The sequence below is a fragment of the Triturus cristatus genome, chromosome 6 (assembly GCF_964204655.1).
Source record: "Triturus cristatus chromosome 6, aTriCri1.1, whole genome shotgun sequence".
NCBI classification, from domain to species: domain Eukaryota; kingdom Metazoa; phylum Chordata; class Amphibia; order Caudata; family Salamandridae; genus Triturus; species Triturus cristatus.
In genome coordinates this window covers 1811623754-1811649451 of record NC_140589.1, presented here as the reverse complement: position 1 = coordinate 1811649451, position 25698 = coordinate 1811623754, and the positions used below count along the sequence as shown (strand labels likewise).

Below are 25698 nucleotides of genomic sequence, written 5' to 3'. Positions count from 1 at the left end.
CTAGATAATTTTCAAAAATATGGAATCATTGTTTCCATTGAATTTCCGGTTTGCCAGGTCTTTGCAGAAATGGAGGAGAATGTAAAGCAGTGTCTGAAGCAGACATGACGACTCCGAGATGAGAGGAAAATATTTATTAAGACAAAATCCAGAGAAAATAATGAAGGAACACTTCCTGTTATAGTATCAGGAGAAATTCTTCATGAGAAGGATAAACTGAATAATTAAAAAAAATAATAATAATAATTGGAATTCCAAACAATAAACAATAAAGGCACTTTTCTTATGGTGAGAGCCCTTGATAATGAAAGATTTCTGGCTGGAATACAAAAACAATCACTTAAAGGAATGTTTTCCGCTTTAAAATCCGAATTGGAACACTCCTGTTGTCTCTAATGCAGCTATTAGAGATGTTTTGAGGACCAGAGCGCTTAACAATGAAGAAGTTCTATTAAGCAGTGTTCTTTTTGCCGGGAAACAGTGGGCGGCTTGTTGCTAGGATGCGAGTAAACAAACACAGCAGCTCGTGTTGGATACAATGTAGCGCATTAGCATACAGCGCGTGAGGAAGGCTCGCTCACGGAGCTTAGTCTCATGCTACTGTAACCTTTATGCCTCGCAACAGTATCCAAACAGAGGAAAACAAGCGTAAATTAAAAATTTCAATCCAACCTGTCTTTGCGGGTCCTTTACGGGTCCTTTAAAGAAACGGGAACCTTGTCAAGTTATTTCTTTTTTTTTAAATGAGGATGCCGAAGCAGCAACGAAGAAGCCGGTGAAGTCGGAAGACGAGAGGTGTTGTTTCTACCCCACTCCTGGTACCAAATTATGTGGCGGTAGACAAACAACCTCTGAGACGTAATAGCTGGTATCCTTTTAATGTATAAAATAACTCCTTAATACGGACCCGCAGAGAAGCGGTTCACGCTTGATAACAAAGTCGGGTAGAATACAATCCAGCATTTACATTCTAGAACATAGAGGCAAGGGACAAACAATGAAAGGGGAAGAAATACTTACAGGGATGTTACAGCACGATGGCTCAAATTCTTTCTTGTCCACAATTTTCTCTCTTACCAGTTTCCTGTTTTTCGGGACCCAGGCAGGTCTTACCAGTATGACCTTCACTTCTCCAGCGGTGATGCACTTTACTTGGACGCTGCTTTGTGCGCCCCGAAATTCATTGAGTTCCTGTAAAGCAGCCAATCTTTCATTGATGTCAAATGGTGTTTCTGCCGCCACTGCACTGAGAATATCAAGGTCTGGGAACCGCATTCTCACACCCAACAGGAGATCATAAGAAGTACGACCCCCCCCAGGGATTTTCTTGGCATGTTATTAATGTTATTAAGTGCCCTTTTGACCCCATATAGGTGATTGAACCAACTGACACCCAAGTCTAATACCCTTGCTGTTAAGTCACAGTTTACGTCAAGTAACAGTTTTTCCTCTCAACTAATGAATTTCCCTTGGGGATGGTAGGTGGAGCAGTATGGTAAGGCCACACTCAAACTTCCCATGGCTTCTTTGTAAGCCAGAGAGCTCAACTCCAGCCCCTGGTCGCAATATAGTTTGCCAATTGTGCATGTCCCGATGAAGACTCGCAAATCCTATATAACAGTTCGAGCGTAAGCCAAGCGCTGTGGCCAAAACCACAGGGACCTGGAGCATGATTCCACTGCCTCCAAGATGTACCTGTAGGCCCCATCTAAGTATAAGGGGCCGTAGTGATCTGAATAAACAGCTACCAGAGGCTTGTCTGAGATCAAAAGAGGTGAGGAGGACATGTTACAGTGGAGCCTTTGAACTGCTGGCAGATGTCACATTTCCAGGACAAAGTTCTTGGTCTGTTTTGTTAGACCTGGTCACCAATAGCACTGCTTCAGTAACAAGACTGTTGCAGTAACCCCTGCTTGAGCTGAATCCAGACCTTGGACAGCTAGTAATAATCCCAATCTGCGATCAGTGTTTGGCATTACTCTATCCCCCACTCCTGGAATCTGAGCATACAGAATGTTTTTTTTGTTCATCTAACTTGTAGGAGTACTCGAGTTGAAAGCCTTACGGCAGGCGGGTGTGGTTGCGGGCAGCATTGACAACCAACATGATGTCCCTCTATAATCTTGTACTAGAATGAGTGATTGCAGCAGTGCAAACTGTTGCCTTTGTAGACTCATTGGCCATAGAATTTCCTTCAACGTGAATCCCAACACGTCGATGACTCAATGTGTGAATAGCAATAGCATGAGCCCATGGCAAGCATTCTTTTAACTAGTGGTTTTGCAGGTCTGGCTCCCAAAATATATCTGCGTAGCGTAGGTGTCTTAGACACTGACAAAACGAAGACCCGTTTTATGGTGGGCATGAAGGCAATTGAGGATTGGATGTCTAACGACTTTCTCCAGCTGAATCGGGGCAAAACTGAAAAAATTCTGTTTGGTAAAGCCCAAGACCTGTGGTCTACAGCCTGATGGCCTTTGGAGATAGGCAAGGCTCAATCTCCCAGTAAGGAAGTTAAATACCTCTGGGTCAAGTGGACCAGGAATTGGTGCATGAAGGAGCATGTTATAGCCACTACAGGCACTTGCTTTTTCACTTTGCACCTATTAAAGAAAGCCTTGCCGTTATTCCCACTGATAGCCAGAAAGACCTCGGTACAGGCACTGGTAGTTAATGGGTTGGATTACGGTAATGTGCTATTGGCTTCCGCCAACAAGACTTTAAAAGCCGGGGGCGTGGCTTCGCACTGAAGCGAAATGGCCGCGTAAGGGAGTAGCTCCGTCCCACACAGCCCGAAACCACACCATCCGCCACACTTATCCAATCCCCGCTCACGGGGCCAGCCTCCAGAAGTGTTCCGAATTCGGCCTGGACGGTCGCCGCCGCTGCCGCCACTAATCCACGGGGCGAGAGGGACGCCCCAGTGTTTCCGCGGCCTGCTTGCAGCAACGATCCGTGACCAGTGGTGACGGCGAAGCCCGCGAGACCTGTGAGAGCGGGCGGCCATGAGATCACTGAACGCCGGGGATTGAGGACTGACCCTGGGGGAGCGGTGCTGGAAGTATTGCGGTAGCTGCGCCCTCCCCCGTGACAATCCTGGAGCAGTGGATTCATCAAGTTCCTGATCTACGGGGCGAGTGGGACGCCCTGGTGTTTTTGCGGCCTGATTGATGCACCGATCCGGTACCTGCGGAGACAGCGAAGCCCGTGAGACCTGTGAAGGTGGGCGGCAGCGCAATTTACGAGACTCCGGGGATTGAGGCCTCCCCTGGGGAAAGCGGTGCCGGAGGTATTGCGGCAGATGCACCTCCCCCCGTGACGATTCTGGGAGCAGTGGAACCATTGAGTGCCCCCCCCTCTGGCCCATCTATGTGTGCCTGCAATCCGCTGGGCCACATCAACAACCCCAGCTGCCCCCTTTGAAACTGGTGTCACCCCTGGAGCTGCGTTGTGGGCAAACCGGTGCCCCTGTGGTGCTGCAGTGAGAGGCAAATAATGAAGTGCATGGCCCTTTGGGAGAGGAGGAAGTTGAGGCCTGTGTTCCGGGCATGGCTGCTGTGCACTCGGATTACTGTGCTCGCCGCGGCCCTGGCGGCTGAAGAACCCGGCAGACTGAGGTAGGGGGACATGAGCCGGGGCGCGGATCGCGAGGAGCCAGGTCGGCAGCCTGAGCCTGGGACTCCACCGCGAGGCCCCACGCACCAGTGTCAGTGGGTTGAATACTGCGGCCCTCCCCCCCCCGTTTTTTTCACCCCCCCCTCACTTAGATGAAAGCCTGCAGAGTCAGATCTAATTACTCACAAAGGTCATTGAGACGGTCAGGGTGTGGTGGAGAGGGGCGAAGACCTGTACAGTCCCCGCCAGCGCCACAGAAGATCTAGGACATCCACTGATGTGGAAAGGGCACCAAGCAGTCACAGTAAAGTAGACTGGATAAGTACATCTTTCCTAAGGCGGCTGTTCCTGAAACCTCCTCGCGAGAAGCACCAACAGGAGACGCAGAGGATGGTCCCCCCAGCCTCTCCTTGAAGGATGTCATGAAGGCAATAGCTGGGGTTCGCACCTCGATGGAACAGAGAACGGATGCAATAGCATTGGAGATGCCTCTCATCAGGGCGGACTTCGCAAAAATGAGGGAGACTCCACAGCCTGCAATCCTTCCGAAAATAAGCAGAGGACAAGCTGGATGACTATGAGGGGCAATCCCGGCACAACAACGTTTGCATTATTGGAGTGCCGGAGAGGGCGGAGGGGCAGACGCCTGACCTCTTTGTCGAGTAACTGATACTTAAACATCTTTGCCCTAAGGGACTGTCCAAGTTCTTTGTCATGAAACGAGCACACAGGGCTCCCGGGGGACGTCCGAAGCCTGGGCCCCCCCGATCCCTACTGGTGAGGTTGCTCAATTTCCGCGATCGGGACACTATCCTGCAGTGTGCCAGGGCGGCTCCCCCTCTCAAATATGAAAACGCAGTCATTTCCTTTTTCCCGTATTTCACTCAAGCCATCCAGAAACAAAGAAGATCCTTCCTTACCATCAAAAAGAAACAGAGACAAAGGCCTCAAATAAGCCATTCTCTTCCTGGCTAGGTTGCGGGTCGAGGCGGATGGCAAGCCATGGTTTCTCGACCGTGCTGAGGACGTGGTGGACTGGCTGGAAGGTTGGAGGGACGCAAATGAACATAACGCCCGCTGAACCCTCTCTGGTGGGAGACTCTGATCATAGGGTTGACCTACCTTTGTAGTCTCAAACATTTGTTTTGTTCCTGATCTGGAGCAGCGTCGGGCCGGCCCTAGGGGTAGCCCTGACGGACAAGAGGTACATTGACTGTTCTACTTCTCACCTGCCCTCTTTGTGATCCTAAGAGACACTGGAGACTGTCCCACACGGGGTATGATACTGTTTGATATTGGCAACTGTGGTTGGGCTGGGGGATGGCGCACCTTCTCCTTTTCCCCACATTTAGATACTTAGTTGTTTGGGTTGGGCGACAGGCACTCTGCAAGTTACTCTCATGGGTAGTTTTAGGCCCAGTGTGCAGGGGAGCAGGGAGGGGGGTGGTTAAAGTTGGGAATGGGTGGGGTTTTTTTTTGTTCGAGTTCGTTTGGCAGCACTACCCATGATGGCTTTAAAAGGCAAACCCGCACCTGACACTATCTATGGATACACAGTGGGATAGGAGTCTCACCTTGATGAGTTGGAACGTCAATGGGCTTGGTGATAGGGTGAAGCGCACCTTAGTCCTCCAATATCTTAAACGCCATTCCCCGGATGTGGTTTTTCTCCAGGAGACGCACCCCGTGTGTAACTCCTGCAGGACGCTAAACAGGTGGGGGTATATGATGATAATTCATTCTGGTTTCACCTCTGGATCCATGGGGGTGGGAATCCTGATTTTAAACGCTTTTCTTTTTTATGTACAAACAATACGCACTGATGAGTGGGGCAGGTACGACGAGGTGATGGGGCAGTGGGAGGGCAACACACTCACCTTGATGTTGGTATATGTACCGCCTGGCCTGCAGACGCAAACCTTCACCGACCTAGGGACCCAGTTCACGAAGGTCTCCCCCCCCCCCCCGCGACGTGGGCTCCTCGTATCGTTGGCTCTCAAACTTTTTGGAGTCCTTTGGCCTCTCCGATGTTTGGCGGACACTCCATCCTAGTGACATCCTGTACACATTCTTCTCAGGAGCGCATCGAAGCTTCTCTCGCATTGACTATCTCATAACTCCCACAACCCAAGCCACACACTTCCATGAGATCTGCCACCCAGCTCGGGGAATTTCTGATCACTCCCAATATGGACCCGACTGGTTCTGGGAGATGCGCTGGTGGGCATGATTGCGCCCATCAACCCCTGTTTTCTCCATAACCCCTTGTTCCGCAAAGGTCTTCTGCTCGCAATCGACCACTACTTTCAGGAGAACCAGGGCTCGGTTGACTCCCCCCTTACTCTGTGGGAGGCGTTTAAGTCTGTGACAAGGGGACAAGCTCTCACTAATTGCTGGAGTTAAAAAAGAAAAGCAACAAGACCTTGAAGCTATAGAGAAAGATATTCTCTCCCTTGAGGACAGACCTGCTGGAGAACTAGACTCAGAAGCAATCCACCTCCTACGGCTCAAGAGGGACGAATATAAAGTATTGCCACCGACAGAGCTAAGAGTTGGGGAAATGAGAGAGATGGTAGGGTATATGAGTGGGGTGATAAGGTTGGGAAACTCCTGGCCTGGTTAGACAGGAAGGAACGGGCTAACAGGATTGTCCTGGAGCTGTCCGATGAGGAGGGTGGAGTCTACACTGATCCCATGGACATAGTCCGCGAATTTGCTGCACACTATGACAGAATTTACCAATCGAGTTTGCCATTCCTTGAAGAGCCTCCTTTGTGATATCCGTTTGCCCACTCTCTCTGAGAAAGACACTAAATTCCTTGATAGCGTCATAACCAATGATTAAATAGCCCAGGCAATTAGGAGTTTATGTCCGGGGAAGGCGCTTGGGCCTAATGGCTTGTCTATTGAGCTTTATAAGCTCCGTCCCGACGGCCTCACCCCGTTTCTCTGATCCATGTTTGAGGAGAGTAGATGTGTGGGTGTCCTGCCGCCGGATCAGAGACTGGCATCCCTTGTCGTCATTCCCAAGGAAGGGAAGCCCAGAAACAAATGCACCTCTTACAGTCCGATCTCCCTCTTGAATGCGGAGCCCAAGATTCTTGCCAATCTCCTGGCCACACAGCTATCTCGGGTGATAACAACACTGATTCACCCGGATCAAACGGGTTCTATGCCCCACCGTAACACGGCCTTTAATTTGCGCAGGGTCCACGGAGTGTTGGGAAGGGCGGATACTATCAACGAGCCTGCAGTGATAGTGTCGCTAGACGCCTCCATGGCCTTTGATACCATAGAGTGGCCATACCTGCTAGCTGTCCTTGCCAAAATGGGGTTTGGACCGGTATTTATGGCATGGATTCGACTTCTATACACGGAACCTATGGCTCAGGTGATAGTTAACAATAAGCGATCAGACCCTTTCCAGCTGCCTCGTGGGACCAGACAGGGGTGCCCGCTGTCCCCTCTGCTGTTTGCCCTCGCAGTGGAGCCACTGGCGGCCTGGATCCGTGCAGACTTGATGATTCGTGGGTTGCGGTGGTCAAAAGACTGGGAGGACTGAATCTCGCTTTATGCAGATGATGTTCTCCTCTATTTAGCCTCCCCCCAAAAATCTTTCATTTGTGTGCTGGATATTTTTACAACATTTGGCAAATATTCGGGCAATGCAATCAGTTGGAGCAAGTTGCTTGTATATGTTCTGGGAGGCGCATCTCCCCCATTGCCCAGAACTTGCCCAATGCAGACGGTGAGGGATAGTTTCCGCTACCTTGGAATCTTTATCACCACTGATCCTAAACTCAGATATGAACGGAATCTGGTCCTGCCCCTGCAGTGCCTTAGAAGGGATGTGTCCTGTTTGAAGACTTTGCCGCTCTCACTGTTGGGTAGAGCAGCACTATTTAAAATGATGTTGTTGCCCCAGCTGCTATATGCCTTGCAAAATTATCCAGATCCGGTCCCAGCATGGTATTTCAGAGAAATCGAGGGGCTGCTAAGAGAGCTGCTGTGAGAGGGGAGGCCCAGAATAGCACTTAAAAAATTGGTCTTGGACTGGTGCGACGGAGGTATCAGCCTCCCTGACATTCGGAAATACTATTGGGCTTCCCACCTCCAATCATTGCACATATCACCAGCCTGATGACCCGGCTTTTGCTATGGACAAGTGGCTACTGCCCGGAGGGAATTATAATAGAGCGTTGTATTCCAACTCCCAGATGCTCTCCCTCACTGGCCCCACCAAGCACCCTGTTCTGATTTGGCACTCTGTCAATAAAAGCTTAGGTTGGGACCGGAACTCACACTGGCAACGCCTTTGTGGAACTCTGAACAGTTGGGTAGCCTCTGGTCCACGAAAGGCTTTGATAAATGGGACCTGATTGGTATATCCCGTCTGGGTGATCTCTAAGTGAAGGGCTCTATGGTTCTTTTCGCCACACTTCAGCAGCAGTTCGAGCTCTCTGGTACGGAACTCTTCCGCTATTTGCAGATTCGACATGCTAACACCGCTGCCCTTCAGAAAGGCACAACCCCCCCAGAATCATCACCATTAGAGGACCGTTTGCTGGACGGCTACCTTCCCCAAAAAGCGATCTCTCTTACATACAAGAAACTGATTAACAATACCCCTGACCCACTAGGCCACTTGCGTGATATCTAGGGGTGAGGCGGTCTGGAGTTCGATGATGAAGAGTGGCGGGAGGCGGTTGCCTCACCTAGGGAGGTGGCGATCTCAGCGCGTCTGCGATTGGTCCAGCTCAAGATACTGCACAGAGTATATATCACCGGGCCCCAACTAGTCCACATGGGGAGGAGTGAGGAGGGTGATTGCAGACGCCATTGTGGGCACGTGGGTACCTTCATTCACATAATATTGGAATGTGATCAGATACAAAAGTATTGGAGGGAAATACATGAGGTGATGGAGGCGGTGCTACACAAACCCATTCGTCCGGAGGCTAAACAATGTCTTTTAAACATGTGGGGACCCAGTGATTTAACAAGTATGGAGAGGCTCTGGGCTACGTTGGGGGCAATGGTGGCCAAACGAGATATAGCCCGGCAGTGGGGAGCGGCTGCTCCACCGTACCTGGCCTCCTGGGAGAGGAGTCTAGACTGGTGCATGTTCAGGGAGAAGACAGTATACGTAGCACGAGGATGCCCCAGAAAGTGGTCCGCAGTGTGGTCTGGGTGGAACGACTATAGGGGAGGAATTTGCATAGCCCCTGTGCACTCCTTGGAGGAGGAACCACTGTCCCCTTGATGCACCTCAAAGGATAAATTGTCACCATTGGAATCATGTAGATTGTTTAACTGTAACCACCACTGTGTTGTCTCATAACGAATGTGCTAATGCCGACTGTTTCTGCATTTGTCTTTTTTACCTAATAAAAAAAGATGTTTTAAAAAAAAGACTTTAATAGCCAATTTACAGGTCGTACAAAAACACTGCTGTACAACTGATCTGCAATCAGCCCCCCTGAAACCCTTCTGCTCCTCTTTTACAATCCTTCCATTGGTTGTCTGTGAAGAAAAGAGTCACTTTTAAAATCTGCTGCTTAACTTTTAAAGCACTCCAGGTAAAAGGATCCCAATATCTCTCTCGGAAACTCAAGTGCTATCTTCCCACTAGCAATTTGTGTTACAGTGATAAAGAGATGTCTGTGATTCCACGCATCCGTTGCACTAGATGTGATAGTAGAGCCTTTTCATATGCGGTGCCCTCCCTAAGGAACAGTTTCCTTAATTCTCTTCGAACTTGCTCCGACAGCTCAATTTTCAGGAAATCATTAAAAACAGTATTATTTTAGATCACATACAGAGGTGCTAAGTTGACTGAGCGCTGAGATGCCCCTGTGAGTGTAACTTGTGCACTATATCAAACTATGTTTATTCATAATAACAATATTAATAACTCCCTTAGGCGTTGGCAGATAGCCAATGCTACTGCTTCCCCTTTTATGTTACTTAACATAATGGTTGATACTGCGGCAAAGTTGGCCCTCAGTTTCATCCCCAAGTCCAGGACAGGTCCTGCCCTGTACTCATTCTGTACCTGTTTCAATACCTCAGGTAAAACTGCTTTTGAAGGGGTACCATGAGTTCTGGATTAAACTGCAGCAAAGACTGTGCCCCAAGTGGCACAATCTTCCACAGGGCGGGACATCCCCATTGGCAAGAAAATTGTTAATTTTCTGTGGTCGTCCTGCGGTCCCGTATTGGGGAAAAACTGCTTCAAGTTGACTTGTTTTCTGTGCTATTGAGAACGGAATTTGTTCTCGACTGATGGCAACGTTTCCCATAACAGCATTCAGCATTTGAGGGCTGATCCCCGTAGCAGCCAATTGTGGTTGTGCAGCATGAGCTGTCCGCGCATGGTTAACTGTGAGTGTTCACATAATGTACTGCGAGAGGTTTCTGTAACTTTTTACAAGATCTTTGTATAGTATTGTTATTTATGCTGCATTTAGATTAGCAAAATTAGGATGTGGTAAATAAGCAGCTAGGACCGGCCAGATTGCTCCTTCTTTACTAAGCGGACCGAGTCACATTGTCTTCAGTATTGGGGAGGGCGCCTTTAAACCAATTTATGTGTTCCTGGTAAGGTAACAGAATTTCTACGTCCACATATAGAAAGCATTCCTCTGGTGTTTCATCCTCAATGTAAGTGTGAAAAAATTGTGTACGTGCATCCACAGCCGAAATACTAACCCAGGGGTAGAATACCACTGTTCTGAATGCTTTGTGTGCCTCAACAACGAAGGCTCCATCCCCACCTGGTGCCGGGAGGCCGTGATGTAGTAATTTCATAGTAACTGCATGTCTGCAATTTTCTGTAATGTTTAGTCTAACTTCTTGTTCTTCAGTGTTCTCAAATTGTTCGGTCATTGTTGAAAAAAAGGTCATTTATGAAATAAATTTATGCTCAGGTGAGGTAGATTTTCCATCTCATCATGGACGTCTCTGGTTTTGAGGTGAGTACGCTCTCTGAGAAAAGCATAACTGAACTACTCAGATAGACTGTTGAATAAGAACCCAACCAACATTGACATTACCATCCGTAGGATCTGCGCATTTGTTAGACAACATAAACCTTGGGTTAGGTGCCTAAACTGATTCCGGGCACCCCGTAGGATATGTTGGCCTAGAGGCCAGCTAGCTCACAGCGCCACCATAAGTACCCCTAACCTTACCAGGGAGCGAATAGTTTCTGGCAACCACTGAACATGACAACCTTGATCCCTCAGGGATCGTGGAAACAGGTCAGAACTTTTCGCTCAGTCACTTGTGCTTACTCGTGCTCAGTGAAGTATACAGAATGGACACTGGAAGGTTTTCAATATATTTATTGAACCAACGCTATTCTTGTATGGAATTCATGTGCTGCGATAATCAGAAGACAGAAGCATAAAAATGTGTTTACAAGCACAAAAAGAGTAAATAGTAGATAGAGTTCTTTCCTTGTGTTAAAACAGTGTATATATGCAGGCATATAAACAAGGCAGTAATCGGGCGTACTCTTACTGTGCAAAAACCAACGTTATCCTTGTATAGAATACATGTGCTGCGATAATCAGTAGGCAGAAGCAGATATATGTGAAGACTCCTACTGTGCCAAACCCTACTCTAAGTGTACCTAGAAGGTTTGTGGGTTTAAAGCCAAGTATCCCATCAAGGGATGATTCAACCCCATTATCTAGCAGGACATAATGTAAGAGCCCGTCTTAGTCACAAACTGGACACCTCCTCACGGAGATGTCAGACTGCTGCGTGGTGATGTCTAAGCATGCAGAAAGCCTCGGTGTCAGCTGAAGTGCCTCCTCTGCTAATCTATCGGGATGGTCATTATTTGTGTTCAGTGGTGGCCAGCACAGGTAAACGCGGTGAGGCTGGGTGAGAGGGGGAAGTCGACAGATGACAGAATAGAAGTTCTTAAATAATATTCTGTTGTCTGTTGGCTTCCCCCCCTGCTGCGCCCTCCCCTGCCCCACCGCGCTTACCTGGGGTATTAGAGCGCTTTACATAGCCCCAGTTGTGTTAGATTAAGTGATTTGCCCAGAATCACAGGTTGTTCAGCGTCATTGCCGAGACTCGAACCCGGTTCCCCAGATCCGAGGTCGACCGCCCTGGCCGTTAGGCCAACTCCTCTCCCCTATGTACATTATAGATTCGCTATGTCATGGATATGTAGATAGATTTGTCACCCCGTCGATGCAGATAGAACGACATTTGCACATAGTGTGCAAAGAGGCCTTGTACATGATGTTCAAGGCATCGTGATGATGTTGTGGGAAGCTAGATGTGTAAACAAAGTAGTTTCAGAGCAACTAATCCAACATTGTCATGCATGCAAATATGTGCAAAAGTTCACGGCAGAAATCTTATTGTGAAGAATAGGACAGTGTAAGAAATGAGCAGCATCACTACATAGGCCTAACCCGGGAACATAAAAATATGTCCGCTCACCTAACTAGACGGTGGGACATATAAATGTTTTTCAATTCCAGTCACTGCCAGGAAAAATCTGGGGGTAAACATCACTAAAAAATGCTCACCCTGAGTGAAAACTCCAATGGATGGGGGACATAATTTTTTAGTTTTCAAAAACAAAATCTCGCTTTGGGAGTTTCCTTTTGAAAATAAAACAAAATTAACTTTGCTGTACTGCTCCGTCATGTTACAATACATTGGCAGGAACCACTTCAATGGTGGTTCCTGTCAATGTTTGAAATGTTTGCCAGCCTGATTTCAAAATTTGGCAGTTGGGTCCTCTACCAGGGCAATGGAGTGATTGAATCCATTGCCCTGGGGAAGGATGGCTGAACGGCCAAATATTAAATTAGTCACTAAGCCAGAAGGTAAAATTTCCAACCGGGTCAAATCTGGTTTCTGTGTTCTACTCGTGCTCCATTGTAGTCAGCCTTAAACTGTGCCTAGGTACCAGTCAAATGCAACTATATTACCCTAGTTGGCGCTCAGTGCTTTTTGTCACTGTTTTTAATTTAAATTTAAAAAATGTTTCCTTTGGTGTCATTTTATTTACTAAAATATTCTCTATTTTTCTAAATTGGTTTAGGATTTTTCTTGTGTTGCATTTTGTCCATACTTTTGTTTTGGTACTGCATAAATACTCTATACATTGCCTTCACGTTAACCCTGTCTGCTCTGAGCCATGGCTGTCAGGGGCTTGAGCTCAGGTTTGTTTAGTGACTTCAATGATTCACCCTGACAAGGATTATGATTATTAATTGAGGTGAGAGTCACCTCCTCAAATTTCTTACAAGCATAGGTCCTTCATAACTGAGCCCATGGTACTATTCAGAACTATTGTTTGTCCACTTGCTGAATTGTTGTATTTTCTATACAATCTCCAGACATAGGAGCTTATTTACAAGCCCCTTGGGCCGCTGGAGCATCACTTTTAATATGGGAGAAGGTGACGCACCAGCAGCCCAATAGTTTCTCCATGCTTTATTCATGGAATTTCTTTCCATCGTGCCCTTTCATAAAAGACATATTTCTAAAATCTGAATTCTTCCTACATTGTGTGTCTTTCCTGAGTCATCCAGAACCTAGATCTTCAAGGGGCTGAGGCAGCCCTTGCTAACGTTGGTGCAAATATACATCAGACTGTTCAGGTCGGAATACTCTACAGTCAAGCCATTCAACATCAACTCTCTGAGAGATTGTGAGCCCATGTGGTATGCCAACTACAAGGGATTCCTCAGACCCAATGATGATTTTGGAGAAGCTCAAGTAAATTGGATACCCTGGAGGTGAAAAAAGAAAGTTAACAATACAGACTAAACTTCTTTGTTAGAGGACAGTAACTGGAGGGTCTACAGACTCCCAAAGAGTAGCTTCACCTACTTTTCTAGCTTCTCTCCTAGTTTGGATCCCCACACAATATTGCTGGTTCAGCAGGGAGTTTTTCTTTTCTTTTGAGGGGTTGGATGGGTAAGGGATGAGGGGGGATTTGAGGTGAGGTGACCTTATTACCTTATTCCCAACCTATGTAGTTCACTCTAAAGCAGGAAGTTTACAACAGATGCTTTCAGTACTGATATCGTATCGTTGTGATATCGAAAGCTAGACTGCACGTCATAGAGTAGGTTGTGTGTGTGCCCAATTTTTTGGGGCTGACTTAAATATTTTCAAGATCATGCAGTGTTTGTCAGATCGAATGTTATATTACTGAACATTATGAGTGTGAATTTCTTTTAATAACATGCTCATTGTGAGATATGGGGCCCTATGTGAGAATCCAAAACGATGAATCCAGAGCTAGCAATAAACCAAGTCAAGGTTCAAAGTTTCGAATCATTAAAGAGGGCAAAAATATGGTTAGTCAGTTATTTATATCCAAACGATAACAATACATGTGTCTCACCTTTACATAATCTGAGTGACTAACTCACCTGTGAATTTCAGGAAATTGAGGTTGGCAAAGGAAACAGATAAAGGTCCTTTACAAGATGAGGAATGAATATTTGCGCTGTGTTGTGTCAATCACAAATTGGCTTCGCCTCATAAACTTTAAATACCTTCTTAGTATATATCTGACTCTGAGAGACTCTAACATTGTAACAAGGGACCAGGGTCAGAATACTTATTTGCCAATCAGCAATAGGGAACTTTATATACAGAGTCTAGACTTGTTCAGCTTTAGATTCCTTTATGTCAGACATTTTCTGCAAATCCTGGTCTTTTCTGGGGCGATCAGTTGGAGAATGAGGGCTTACAAATGCAGAGAAGACATTTGAGAGACTTTGTTTAACATTGGGTAAAAAAGACATCACCTAGACCTGGAGATGCCAAAAATCCCCAAATGTCACAGTATGGAAATGTGGCATTGACAGATACTGTATTTTCAAGATCCGAATATACGAAGATTGGGGAAATTCCCAAAACAACAACAAAAATCTAACAAATGGGAGAAGTATTATACAGAGGGGAAAAATATTGGACCCATGACAAAACTTTACACTTGCTTAAATATATCTAAGCAATAGGTCGCTTGACATGCATACACAATCACACTACACCGCTTATCCTTGAATGTGACCGCATAATCTGACAGCAAAATAAACATAGTTTGATGATGTGTTATTTGCATCTGTGATGTGTTTTGATAATGAGAAGATTTTAAAACCTCAATAAGGAAAACTATAAGATAAACACACTACAGACTAAAAGTTCTGCTTTGAGAAAGTAATTGATTGGCTTCAATCTCAAGTATAAAGTCACTATCCTATTAGGTCCAATCTGAGGTTTCAATAATTCTAACCTGAGCTCTGCCTGTGCTACAGAGCAAACAGCTTAACATAATGCAAATGCTTAAAGCATTTAGAAGTACCAAAAAGGTTGAAAAGTCTAAAACAAAATGCAATAAAAATCCCACTCCAAATTATTGCAATAAAGAAAACATTTTTACAAGCAAAGTGACACCAAATTAACAAAAATCCAATAAGATGAAACAGAGAAATACATTTTTAAAGATTTAATTGAAAACAGGGCCATAAAGCAAAAAACACCAATGGTAGTCAATGGTCGCCATAGATCGGTTCGTAGGTGCAATTTTATACCAAGCGCAATCAAGCCCGGGTAGGATACGCCAAATAGATTGGCACCACTAGGGCCTGGAAGTAAGGAAACTAAAAAAATCTTAAGAGGGTCTTTGTCATTTTCTGAGGAGAAACTCTTCTCCATGCAAGACAAACCTGAAATCTGCCGGTTGGATACTATCTTGAAGTTATGGAGCTGAAATCTGCCACAGAGCTGCCAGTCAGATACTACCTTGAAGTAATGGAGCTCTGGAATAAACGTTTGGAAAAAGATTCCAAAGTTCCATTATGTGCTCAAACAATGACAGGGCCACACTTCCAAGGCTCCCAGGACCTCAAGTCCTAGAGACTCTCACAATGTAAGGCAGAGGACACCTGCAAAGTTCAGTCCAGCTCCAGTTGTCACTGGTCAGCTGGGATTCTTCATAGGGATGTCCTCTACAGCTTTGGCATGTTACTGGAGTCACCCAGGGGGTAAGCCATATGATCCTGGGAGATGTTTCTGTTCTTGGATTTCAAGTGTAAGGTGGTCGAACCTTCTCAGGTTCTTCTCAAAAGTCACAAATGCCAAATGCAGCAAGTTCAGTCTGCCTTGTATGCTTTTGCAAGTCCATCAGTGTTCTAAGGAAGGACAAGTGAGGGTCCAGCTTTGTAGGCTTCCCCAGCCTGTGAGTGGCGGACTCCCGTAAACAGTCCTAGTTTATCTCTGACCATGGAGTAGAGGTTCCCAGTACCTGGCTGAAATACGTTTGCAGTAGATCCTGTTTGCCGTACTGCAGACAGGCCCAAAATGCTATGTGGGAAGGAAAATCCAAGATAGCGAAGGTCTTCGGCTCCACAAAACAAGGGCTCTGAGGCTGGGGGTTTGAGTGGGAAGTGTACTATGGTGATCCCAACATATAACTCTAAGATCTAGTTTGAAGCAGGCACTTCCCACAACAAACCCAGAAGCTGAAGTCTAGTAGGGCACAATCATGCTTCGTTAGCAACCAGATAGGGATACACAAGAATTGTTCTCGCATCATGTTTGCTCTCCTTGAAGGGTGCAAACCTTCTACATGTGCTTCAGACAGAATTGTCATCTAAGAGCTGACATGTTGGTGTCAACAGGAAGGGCACAGCCCACACCCTCTACATTCTATTGAGTTTGTAGGAGTCATCTCTGCCCATTCAGGTCAGCTTACTATTGTTCTGGGTGGATTTTCACACCTTTTTCACACTTCCTTCCGGGCTAAGAATAGGCTGGTAGTTGGTAAAAGCTAATACTGATTAGCGTTCTAAAAGTTCAGGCAGGTAAATGATAACTTTCTAAAAATATTTTTTTGTAATATTTATCAAAAATCAGTCTTCACCATTGAATTAGATTTTTAATAGCTATTAAAACTAATGGTTTAATTTTGTTTCTAGCTGATCCTATTGCCGAGATACACTATTAGTATTTTAATCTTAATCTTACTCTGGTTTTCTACATAGGACACCTAGGTCTGGCACAGTGAAAATAGCTTTAGGGCCTTGTTACTCTAGGGACATGGTAACATACATTTTCTACATATCCCACTTTTAACAACCATGCACCCTCCCTTATGCACCATATACCAAGGACTTATGAGTGAGTTAAATAAGCAAGCCAGGGGTTAGCAAATTCCCACATGTTTTATGGGTCAGAGCACATACACTGGGCACTGTCCCAGTGTGCAGTGTCTAAAATCCAGCAAAAAAAGCCAGCAAAAAATGGGGGTGGCCATGCAAGAAGGGGCATTTTTTCACACTTGCAGTGCAAGGTGGGTGCACTAAAACTGTTATGGTATAGATTGTGATAGTGCTTGCACTGCGCTATATCAGGTATCGAAATAAATGCCAGATCAAACTCCTCTTCTGGGCTGCTTCCTTTTAAATCGAACAATCGTAGTTCATATATCTATTGGCAATAATTACAGGATTCGCGATGTTATAGTCAACTCTTCAATTGGCCAAAAATCAACACCACTTGTTTATTAGCATGATTATTTTCAACAAAAATTTCAAGCTCATCTTTCAGGGAGGTACCATAAAGCAAACCAATTAAACTGATCTGACGCTATTTATATTGTTTATTTATTTCTCATTGCTTTTTATAAGGCGTGGGCAGCTACTTGGAGCCACTTTAAAACAGCTCTAGGACTATGATAGGTGAATTAGGAAGCAAGGCCTTATACAAGAGCACATGGCATTACGTTTGTAACCTCTCTGCATGAAGTCCATATTTGTTGAAGGGGGCTTATTGGTAAGAATATATAGTAGGAATTCCACCAAACCTATGCAGTTAAACAACACCAGAAAGCAAATTTCTCACTGTGGCCAGGAGTATCAAGGACACTTGGTAGCATGGTTCCCAGTCTAGAATAAGTGTTGGAGGCAGCTGTGGTTGTTTTGGGGGTTTAGTTGTAGGTCGTCTTGGGGGTGGCCGGGGAGGTTGACTCTGCTGTGTTTTCAGTGATGTTCTTAGAGAAGCTTTGAACGTGGTTTCAGTGCTGCTTTTATTTAAATCAGTTTTCTTGGTGAATCTAGAGGGTCAGATAGGTCATATTATCTGCTTTCAACAACATCCAGCATTTATTGAAATGTACACCTTATTTAGATGGATGTTTATTCAAATATTCAAATGTAAGACCTTGTGGCTTGATATGTGGAAGCAGCACAGTCTGCTATATTATAGTATATACTATATTTCCAGATACAACAGAAATACATATTCTGACACTTCAAAATGCAGCAACTGTTAAGGAAAGGTTTAGCTGACATATATACTTTACCTGGGATTGGTATTCCCATTATTTGCCAGGGAGTTGCCAATGAGGAGTTCAGCGCCGTTCATCCTTTCTGGAACAGTGTTTGTGATAGTGATGGTCACATACTGAATCTTATACGGTGATAATAAATCAACCCTCCACCAGGGGGACAGCTCACGGTCTGTATGACTGCAGGATGCTTGAAAGTAGTTTGAATTCAGGTTCCCATCAATGGCGTTCATGGCGTGTCCAAAGTGACCAATGTTTGTGTCAGGGAGCTGGCTTGACATGGTAGCACGACCACGTAAGGCGACATTTTCCACTAAAAAAGAGTAAATATTAAGTGACATTATGATCCGGCGCAGCATATACAATGTTTTCCAAAAAATATTCATGCCTACAATTTCTTCTGTCACACTGTGAATTTGTAAGTGGAGAAAAACACAGTCTGTAATAGGAAAGCTGCTTTGTGTTGGTTGCAGGCTAACATAATTAATCCTTATACAATAGAAATGGATTTGCGTGCTGATTTAGTAAAACATTTAACATGGGGCATTATAGAGTGTTAATGCACTAAATAATAATACATTCATAGATCATTGTCTACGGTGACAGCTTCACTGCAGCATGAGGCTCCTCTGCTGGTTGTTGAAGGACATATGCTCTCAGTGGACCCCAGATTTCTGCGTGTCTAGATTACGTAGCATCATCTCCCATTAAGCATCTGATTGTTCATTGCAACAGATCTCATCACATAACCAAGATTTAGTGCTCGCGGGGGGGGGGGGGTCCCCGGCACCAGTGGATATCAACCCTTTTCTTTGCCGGCAGCAACATCATGGCTGTGAATTTTATTGATTCCACTGGGATCGCTTGTATATGCCCCAGTGAAGCTGTCAACAGTGTCACAGGAACAAAGAGATCTTTCATGGCAACAATCTCCTGTACTGTTTTGTGCCAGAATTAATCAACCTTCAGGCACTGGCATGCTAGATGCAGGAACCTTGCCTCTGGGGCCCCACATCATGCACAATTTGAGTTGTCTTGTAGTCCTGACCTGTAGAGTCTCTTAGGGTATGATACTCTGTAAAAATGTAACATGAATTAGTCTATGTCTATGCCCAGGAGAGAGAGCACCTGCATGGGCACAGCATTATTTCCCAAGGTCGTCAGTAAGGGGCGGGCTCAATTCTGCAAACCACATCATTTTAGCAGATGTAACAGTTTGCTGCTTCTGTCTGCATTGCTGCATATAAGGGAGCTATCGATCGCCTAGGAGAAGGGGAGTTCAGTATTGTCACTAAAGTTGTGAATGTTGACCAGGCGCAGGAAATGTAGACCCAGATTTCCAAATTTCTGGTCAACGGGTCACAGGTGGAGAGCAGGAAAGCACCATGTCTTTAGAAATATAGCACTATCCTGCTCTACCCTTACCGCTGGCATAGACTTTTGCTACAGAGCACCAAGCACACGTTTGCACCATAGTGCAACTCTGTCCATGTGAGTCTAGCATAGATTTTGTATACCCTTCAAGAACAAAACACTATGCGTAGAATAAATGTAAAACTTTTCCCACTGTGGATGTATGCTGTACAGTGCAGCACACATGCAAAGTGGAAAAAATGTGTTGTAAGTTCTAGTCTTTTGGTTTAACATACATTTCATTAATCAGTTTGTCTTTCTTTCCTTTGGCTTGGCAGGAAAGTCTGACAAGTAAATCTCTCGTCTGTGCATGGAATGCATTCATTGAAAATTGTGGATCTTATTGATTGTTCCATACACTAAATTGATTGGCTTCTCCTTCACCCTCCCTCCAAATTATAAGCACACCATCATTTTAACTTTTCTCAGCTACAAAAGATATAAACTATTTTTAAAAACGTTGACTAGTAAAACCTTTGATAAGACCCAAACCCAAACTTCTTGAAAAAATGGAAATATGCAATTAAGCTATCTCTAGACAACTGGCTACTACAGATTTAATCTGTGGTGAATCTAAAACATAATTTTTAGCACTTTGAAAGAAAAGTGAGGAGTAAGTTCCTAGTAACGCATGATTACGTTTCTCAACCCCCTCTATAATTACAACATTCAAGTCCATGCCTAGATGCAGGTCTCGTGCTACTTTGCCACTGGAACCAAGCTGCACCCAACTGACGAGCTCCAGTCAGGGCAGAACCTGTCTTGGTTTCCTTTTGGTTTAGAGAGGACCAGGCTTGGTATACTACAGTAATAGCCCTGAGCATGGTCAACTGCACTGAGGAGGCATTATCTTGTATTTTCTACCTTGTACAATGAAGGACAGCATATACCAAGTAACTGTTGGAGATGTGAGTGGCAACAAAGGAGGAACTAATGCTCCTCTAATCGCTTACAGATGTGCTGAACCTAAAGCATCAGTTCTTGCTGGCACTCCGATTGGAAGAAGAGGACACTATAGCTCCTAGATATGGTCACATTTCATGCCATGAGCATATGTTGAATGTCAACTGAGAATAAGTTAATTTAGTGTATGAGCAAAGTATTGAGGTGTGGTAACATGTCTAAATAATATTTAGGATTAGCACATCTGCTGAGGCACATATAATCACAGCATTTGGAGAGTGCATTAACATTTGCAAATTGATCTACGAAATGTACATACTTGTGGAGGTGATCAGGTTGGTTTTAACCAGCCACACCACACTAGGAACAGAATGTTCTTAGACTTAACAATTCTGTTGCACTTCCCTGTGGGTGAACCTGAAAGAAGAATCTTATTCTGCACCCACCAAAAGCTGCACAGATGACTTACATGACTTAAAATATACATGTTCATGAAAGTATCTCTGTATTTTAAAAACAATGAGACACTCAGGGCATTTCGGCAGCATGTACAGGAAGGTTCAAACATTTGGTACATATGCAGGCATGATGGACAGGGTTCTCTTGTGCATACAAAGAATAATAAGTGATAGTATGACTATCTTCACTCAGTGTCATAACTTCTGATTTTCGGATGACTAAGGGGAATCATATAACATACTTCTTTTGACATTCTTCCCCTCATCTGCTGTCATATGATTTAGCCAACCTCTTCAATCGGTTAGAACCAGCGATGTTTTGACTGTCTGCTCCAGGTCCTATGTTTACTCATGTTGACATTCAAAGGTATCATTAAGGGAATTTTCAGAGGCCAATACATTTAAATTCATGAAACACAAAAAAAGGCAAACCAAACTGTTTCAGGGGTCAGTCCACCAATCTGATGTGGATATATCTGGGTGCTCAAAAAAGTGAAAGTATGAGGTTACCGGGGAGCTCAGTGAGGGGTGCTGGAGGGGAGGGAAAGAGGCTCTACTGGTAAATTACCTAAGAATAATTGAACAGTGGGGGTATGTGAGGTGGAGGAGACACAACCTCCTGTGTCCCACAGTTTAGCAATCATGGGATGTGGCACATTTTCATCAAGAGATACAGCCACTCTACACTTTAATTGTGTGTCATCTTCCTCATCTGTATCCCCAGTGACAGCTGGCACGATGTGTCCCTCTATATATTTGCCTGTATCCTCCTCTGGGTGTTCCCAGGACTCTAGCACTTCCAACCACAATTCCGCAAATGGGTGGTGTCACTCACCACAGGCATCTTCCCTAATCAGGGCTCTCTCTTCCTTTCTAGCTCTAAATCGTGACATCCTTCACCAAGTTCCAGCCACTGGTCCCACCCCAAATTTCCAAGTCAGTGCTATGCGCCTCTTAGCTAAATCCAGGGCCACATCTAGGAATTTTGTGCCCACCTTCCTTGTCCGAGGTATAGGAAGCAACACCAGTGGGCAGGTTTCCAAAGTGCAGATGAGAATGCGGCCCAGGGTTGTATTAAGTGTACGTATTGGGTGTATCAGCCTCATGTTCCTAAAGGCTTTCTTAGGGTATGCCAGGATTTTACACCACTCTGAGTCTGTGAGCTCCCACCCCAACAGTCCCCCCCATCTATCTCCTATTGCCACCAGTGGTTTCGAACCACTGCTGATAGCAACTTATAGAACCATTTCAACTGGTGTCGTGCAGTGCCCATAGAAACCAGTAGTTGTAGCACTGCATTTGCCTCCGGTTCGTCTCGTTGCCCCACCACAAGTCCCAAAAGATTCTTGTCAATGCCTCGTATGTTAAAAATCTACCCAGGGGTCACTAAATCTTCCAGTGGGTTCAGAGTTCCCAGCTGATAACCTTCACCCACTGTCATTAGTCCAGCTTCTGTCCAGGCAGCCAATTGTACATCTGTAAAAAAGGAAAGTGGGTACTGTGATGGAGCCCCACCAGCTGCAAGGCTGGTGCATAAAGTTTAGTCCTACAGTCCTCTGTGCCATTTCCAGCATTGTAAGGACACAGCACATAGTACCCCTGACTGAGGAATCTCCACCGCTGGACAGATTAGTCATGCCAGCAAAGCTCTTTGACAGCTAGACATTTCCACGAGGCCCAGTTCCTCCTGATGGACTCCATCAAGTCATTGAGTGACCCACTGTAGCTGAGCCGCCAAAAAAACAGCTCAAAATCGGTAGGCTACTTAGCCTCCCTCATCTGGGGGGCACCAAAGGACCTACAATGAAACTCTGTGGTTGCCGGTCGCCCATATTGATTCCCTAAGGAGAGTATCCAATTGCCGAAACCAGGAACCCGGTATCTTGACCGAGAGATTAGTGAAAACTATAGTAATCTCAGCAGCATGATCATTTTGGACATCAAGATCTGAGCCATGATGGGAAGTTTCAGAGATTGCCAGAAGGGGGTGCAGTTCTTTATAATATTTAGGAGCATTCCCTAGGTTACCCTGCCATTGGTCCTCCAATGAGTGGAACACATGAATACCCAGATACCGGAAGGTTGTCTGGGACCAGGTCAAGTGCCGCGGCATATTCCTGGTTTTTGGGCACCTGCTGTCAAGGGGAACATATAAGTCTTGGTCTTTTTGTCCCGGAGGCCTGAAAGTGTCTCGAATTCCCCCAGTAGGGTCACTGTGGTAGCGGCCCCCCTTGGGCCATCACCAAGCTAAAGCAGCAGATCATCCGCGTACAAGGAGAGGATGTGATCCCTGCCCTCTACAGTCACTCTCAGTGGAAAAGCATTGCCAGTGGCTCAATGGCCAAAGCAAACAGTAGATGTGATAGCGGACACCCCTGTCTAGAACCTCTACAAACATTGTATTGTGCAGGAATAGAGGAACCTTTCTTGATCTGCGAAGTGGGGGCCGAGTATAGCAATTTAACCCAGTTCTCTCCCAGCCCCATCTTATGCATGACCTCGAAAAGGAAGGAAGTGCCATCTCACCAAGTTGAAGGCCTTTTAAAGGTCCACAGACATAATGGTAGCATATGGACGGAGCATTACTTCTGGGTGATAAACCCATTTTTTGTGCAATGTATAAGTGCAGTCATATAGGGGAGTAATCTGAGGACCAGGGCCTTACTAAGGAATTTAAAATCCATATTTAACATGGATAAAGGATGGAACGCGCAGGTGTGGGCACCCAGTACCTTGGACTTGAGAAGTGGAATCACCATTGCATCTCTAGTGGCCGCAAGCAATGAACATAGACCTTGTGTTTTAGTGTATAGAGATTCCATCCTCGGGGCCAAATTCCTGGCAAACCTGGCATTAAACTTCATGGATAGGCCATCAGGGCCGGGGATTTCTCCTGAGGCCATTTCTTTGAAGGCAAATCTGATGCCCTGAGCTGACACCAGGCCTCCTAAAGCTTCCTGGGCTCCAGGAAGCTTTAGGAGGCCTGGCGGTCCACAGACCACCAGACTTGTGGGGGCATGGCAGTAGGGGGTCTCCCGACCGCCTAATTACTAGTTGGTGGTTGGACCGCCACAGCCCTGTTGGAACCGTCAGGGAACTGATGTTTCCTGACGGTGTTGCGCCGGTCAGGAGGCCGCAATATGCTTGGAGGGACAGCCACGGTCCTTTCAAGCACATTACAATTTTACTCTCCGCCGCCACTGTCATTGAGGTTCTTACTCCATCTACACCGTCATGGAGAGGAAACAGGCCCCCTGTGCCTTCTCCATATGTGGATGTTGTGCCCCCCCTGTGTGCATACACCTCAGTTCCTGCAGGGCATGGACTTTTCAGAAAGTGTTGGACTTTGGAAGGGTTACATATACCATTCCAATTCCTAAACATTTTTAAATAAACCAGTAAATACCTAACAATATTAAATCATCAAAACATATTAAAAGTAAATAAATATACACTAAACAAATACATACAATTAAATGTATAAAAGAATGATACATACATTAAACTAACAAATTGAATACATTTCAAATAAATGCACTTCCATCCATACTATCCTAAAAATTCCACAAACCCTAGTAATTTTTAAATAAATTATAAATACAACAATAACATAAACATAGTAATTCAAAACACAAATACGCCAATAATATAGAATACGTTTTACAACATTTAGCGGCTCATTACGATGCCGGTCGGACGAGCGTCCGACCAACATTCAAGTGGGAGTGGAACCGTGCCGACTAGTAGTCAGTGGTTCCACCCCCAGTTATTACAATGCGACCGCCAGAACGGTGGTCAGAAATATGCCTTTTTCAGTTGCAGCTTGTGCTATGGCCCAGAAAAGTGCAATTGAAAAAGGCATATTTTTAAACATCCATGCACCTTGTGCTAGGCACTATATGTTGCCTGGCACGTGGTGCATGGATGTTTGGGGGGCATCACATGTGCTCCCCAGGCTTCATAGCATAGGCCCAGAGGGAGCAGGGGCTCTGCTAGGAGCCCCAAAGTCCCTTTCCGTCTGCCTGTACATGGTGGTCCAACTGCCATGTACAGGCCAAGGGAAACAAACATCGTAATCCCTATGGCAGTGCCTGAGCAGGTACCACCCCTATTGTACAGATTATGGTCCCTCTGCTGCCCCGACCGGCTCCTTGAGCATGTTGGAAAAGCGGAGGCTGGTCCCTCTGCCAAATGCCTCTGATCGCTGGATCATAAACCAACAGTCGGACCACTTCTGTGGATGTCGGTGGATCCGCCACCGACAACCTTTCTGTGGCGAGCCCACCAACATCGAAATAAGACCCTTAATATTAAATAAAAATATCAGTAAATTAGCAATTAACTAAAAAAATACCAAATATATTTAATTAACTTAAAAGAATAATTTATTAAAAAAATAATTCAAATTAAATACCTTCCTACTTTATTCCCATACAAATCCAATAACCGCTAGTAAAATATAAATTATTAATTCAGGTGTAGAAAAATAAAATATACAAAAGAAATCACAAAACACACTTAAATATTTAAAATAGCAATCCATTATTCAAATTAATCACCAATTAAATGCTAATAATTACCAATAAACATTGTTTAGAGTAAAAAGATAATAATTTAGGTAAAAGATTTTTTGGGATTCGATATTTATGTCATTCTCCTCAAAGCAATGGCAACATTTGACTTCAGACTAAGGGCCCGATTACGATGCGATTCGGAAATCATTCCGACCGAATCGGTTTGGGAATGGTTTCCATCCGACTCGGATCGGGATAGTCCAACTGACCGATTACGATGCAGCCGGATGCTTCCAGATGTGATTCTGTCGGACTCCCATTGACTTCAATGGGACCCTATGTTCTGAACGAATGCATAGGCTCCCATTGAAGAAAGGGGAGGCTGGAAAAATCGGGCACCATGTGGTGGGCACCCCCTGGTGCCTGCCCCACAGTGCATGGCTGGTAAGGGGGG

The 25698-nt window shown here is 45.3% G+C and overlaps 1 protein-coding gene across 1 annotated transcript in view; it reads right to left on the bottom strand.

Moving 5' to 3' along the window:
• LOC146822060 (fucolectin-like) overlaps positions 1-25698 on the bottom strand; it is a 74747-nt gene that overhangs the window by 47677 nt on the left and 1372 nt on the right. The window contains exon 2 of the mRNA XM_085609422.1: positions 17972-18269. Within this exon, the coding sequence (XP_085465548.1) occupies positions 17972-18269 (298 nt within the window). The remainder of the gene's footprint in view (positions 1-17971; positions 18270-25698) is intronic.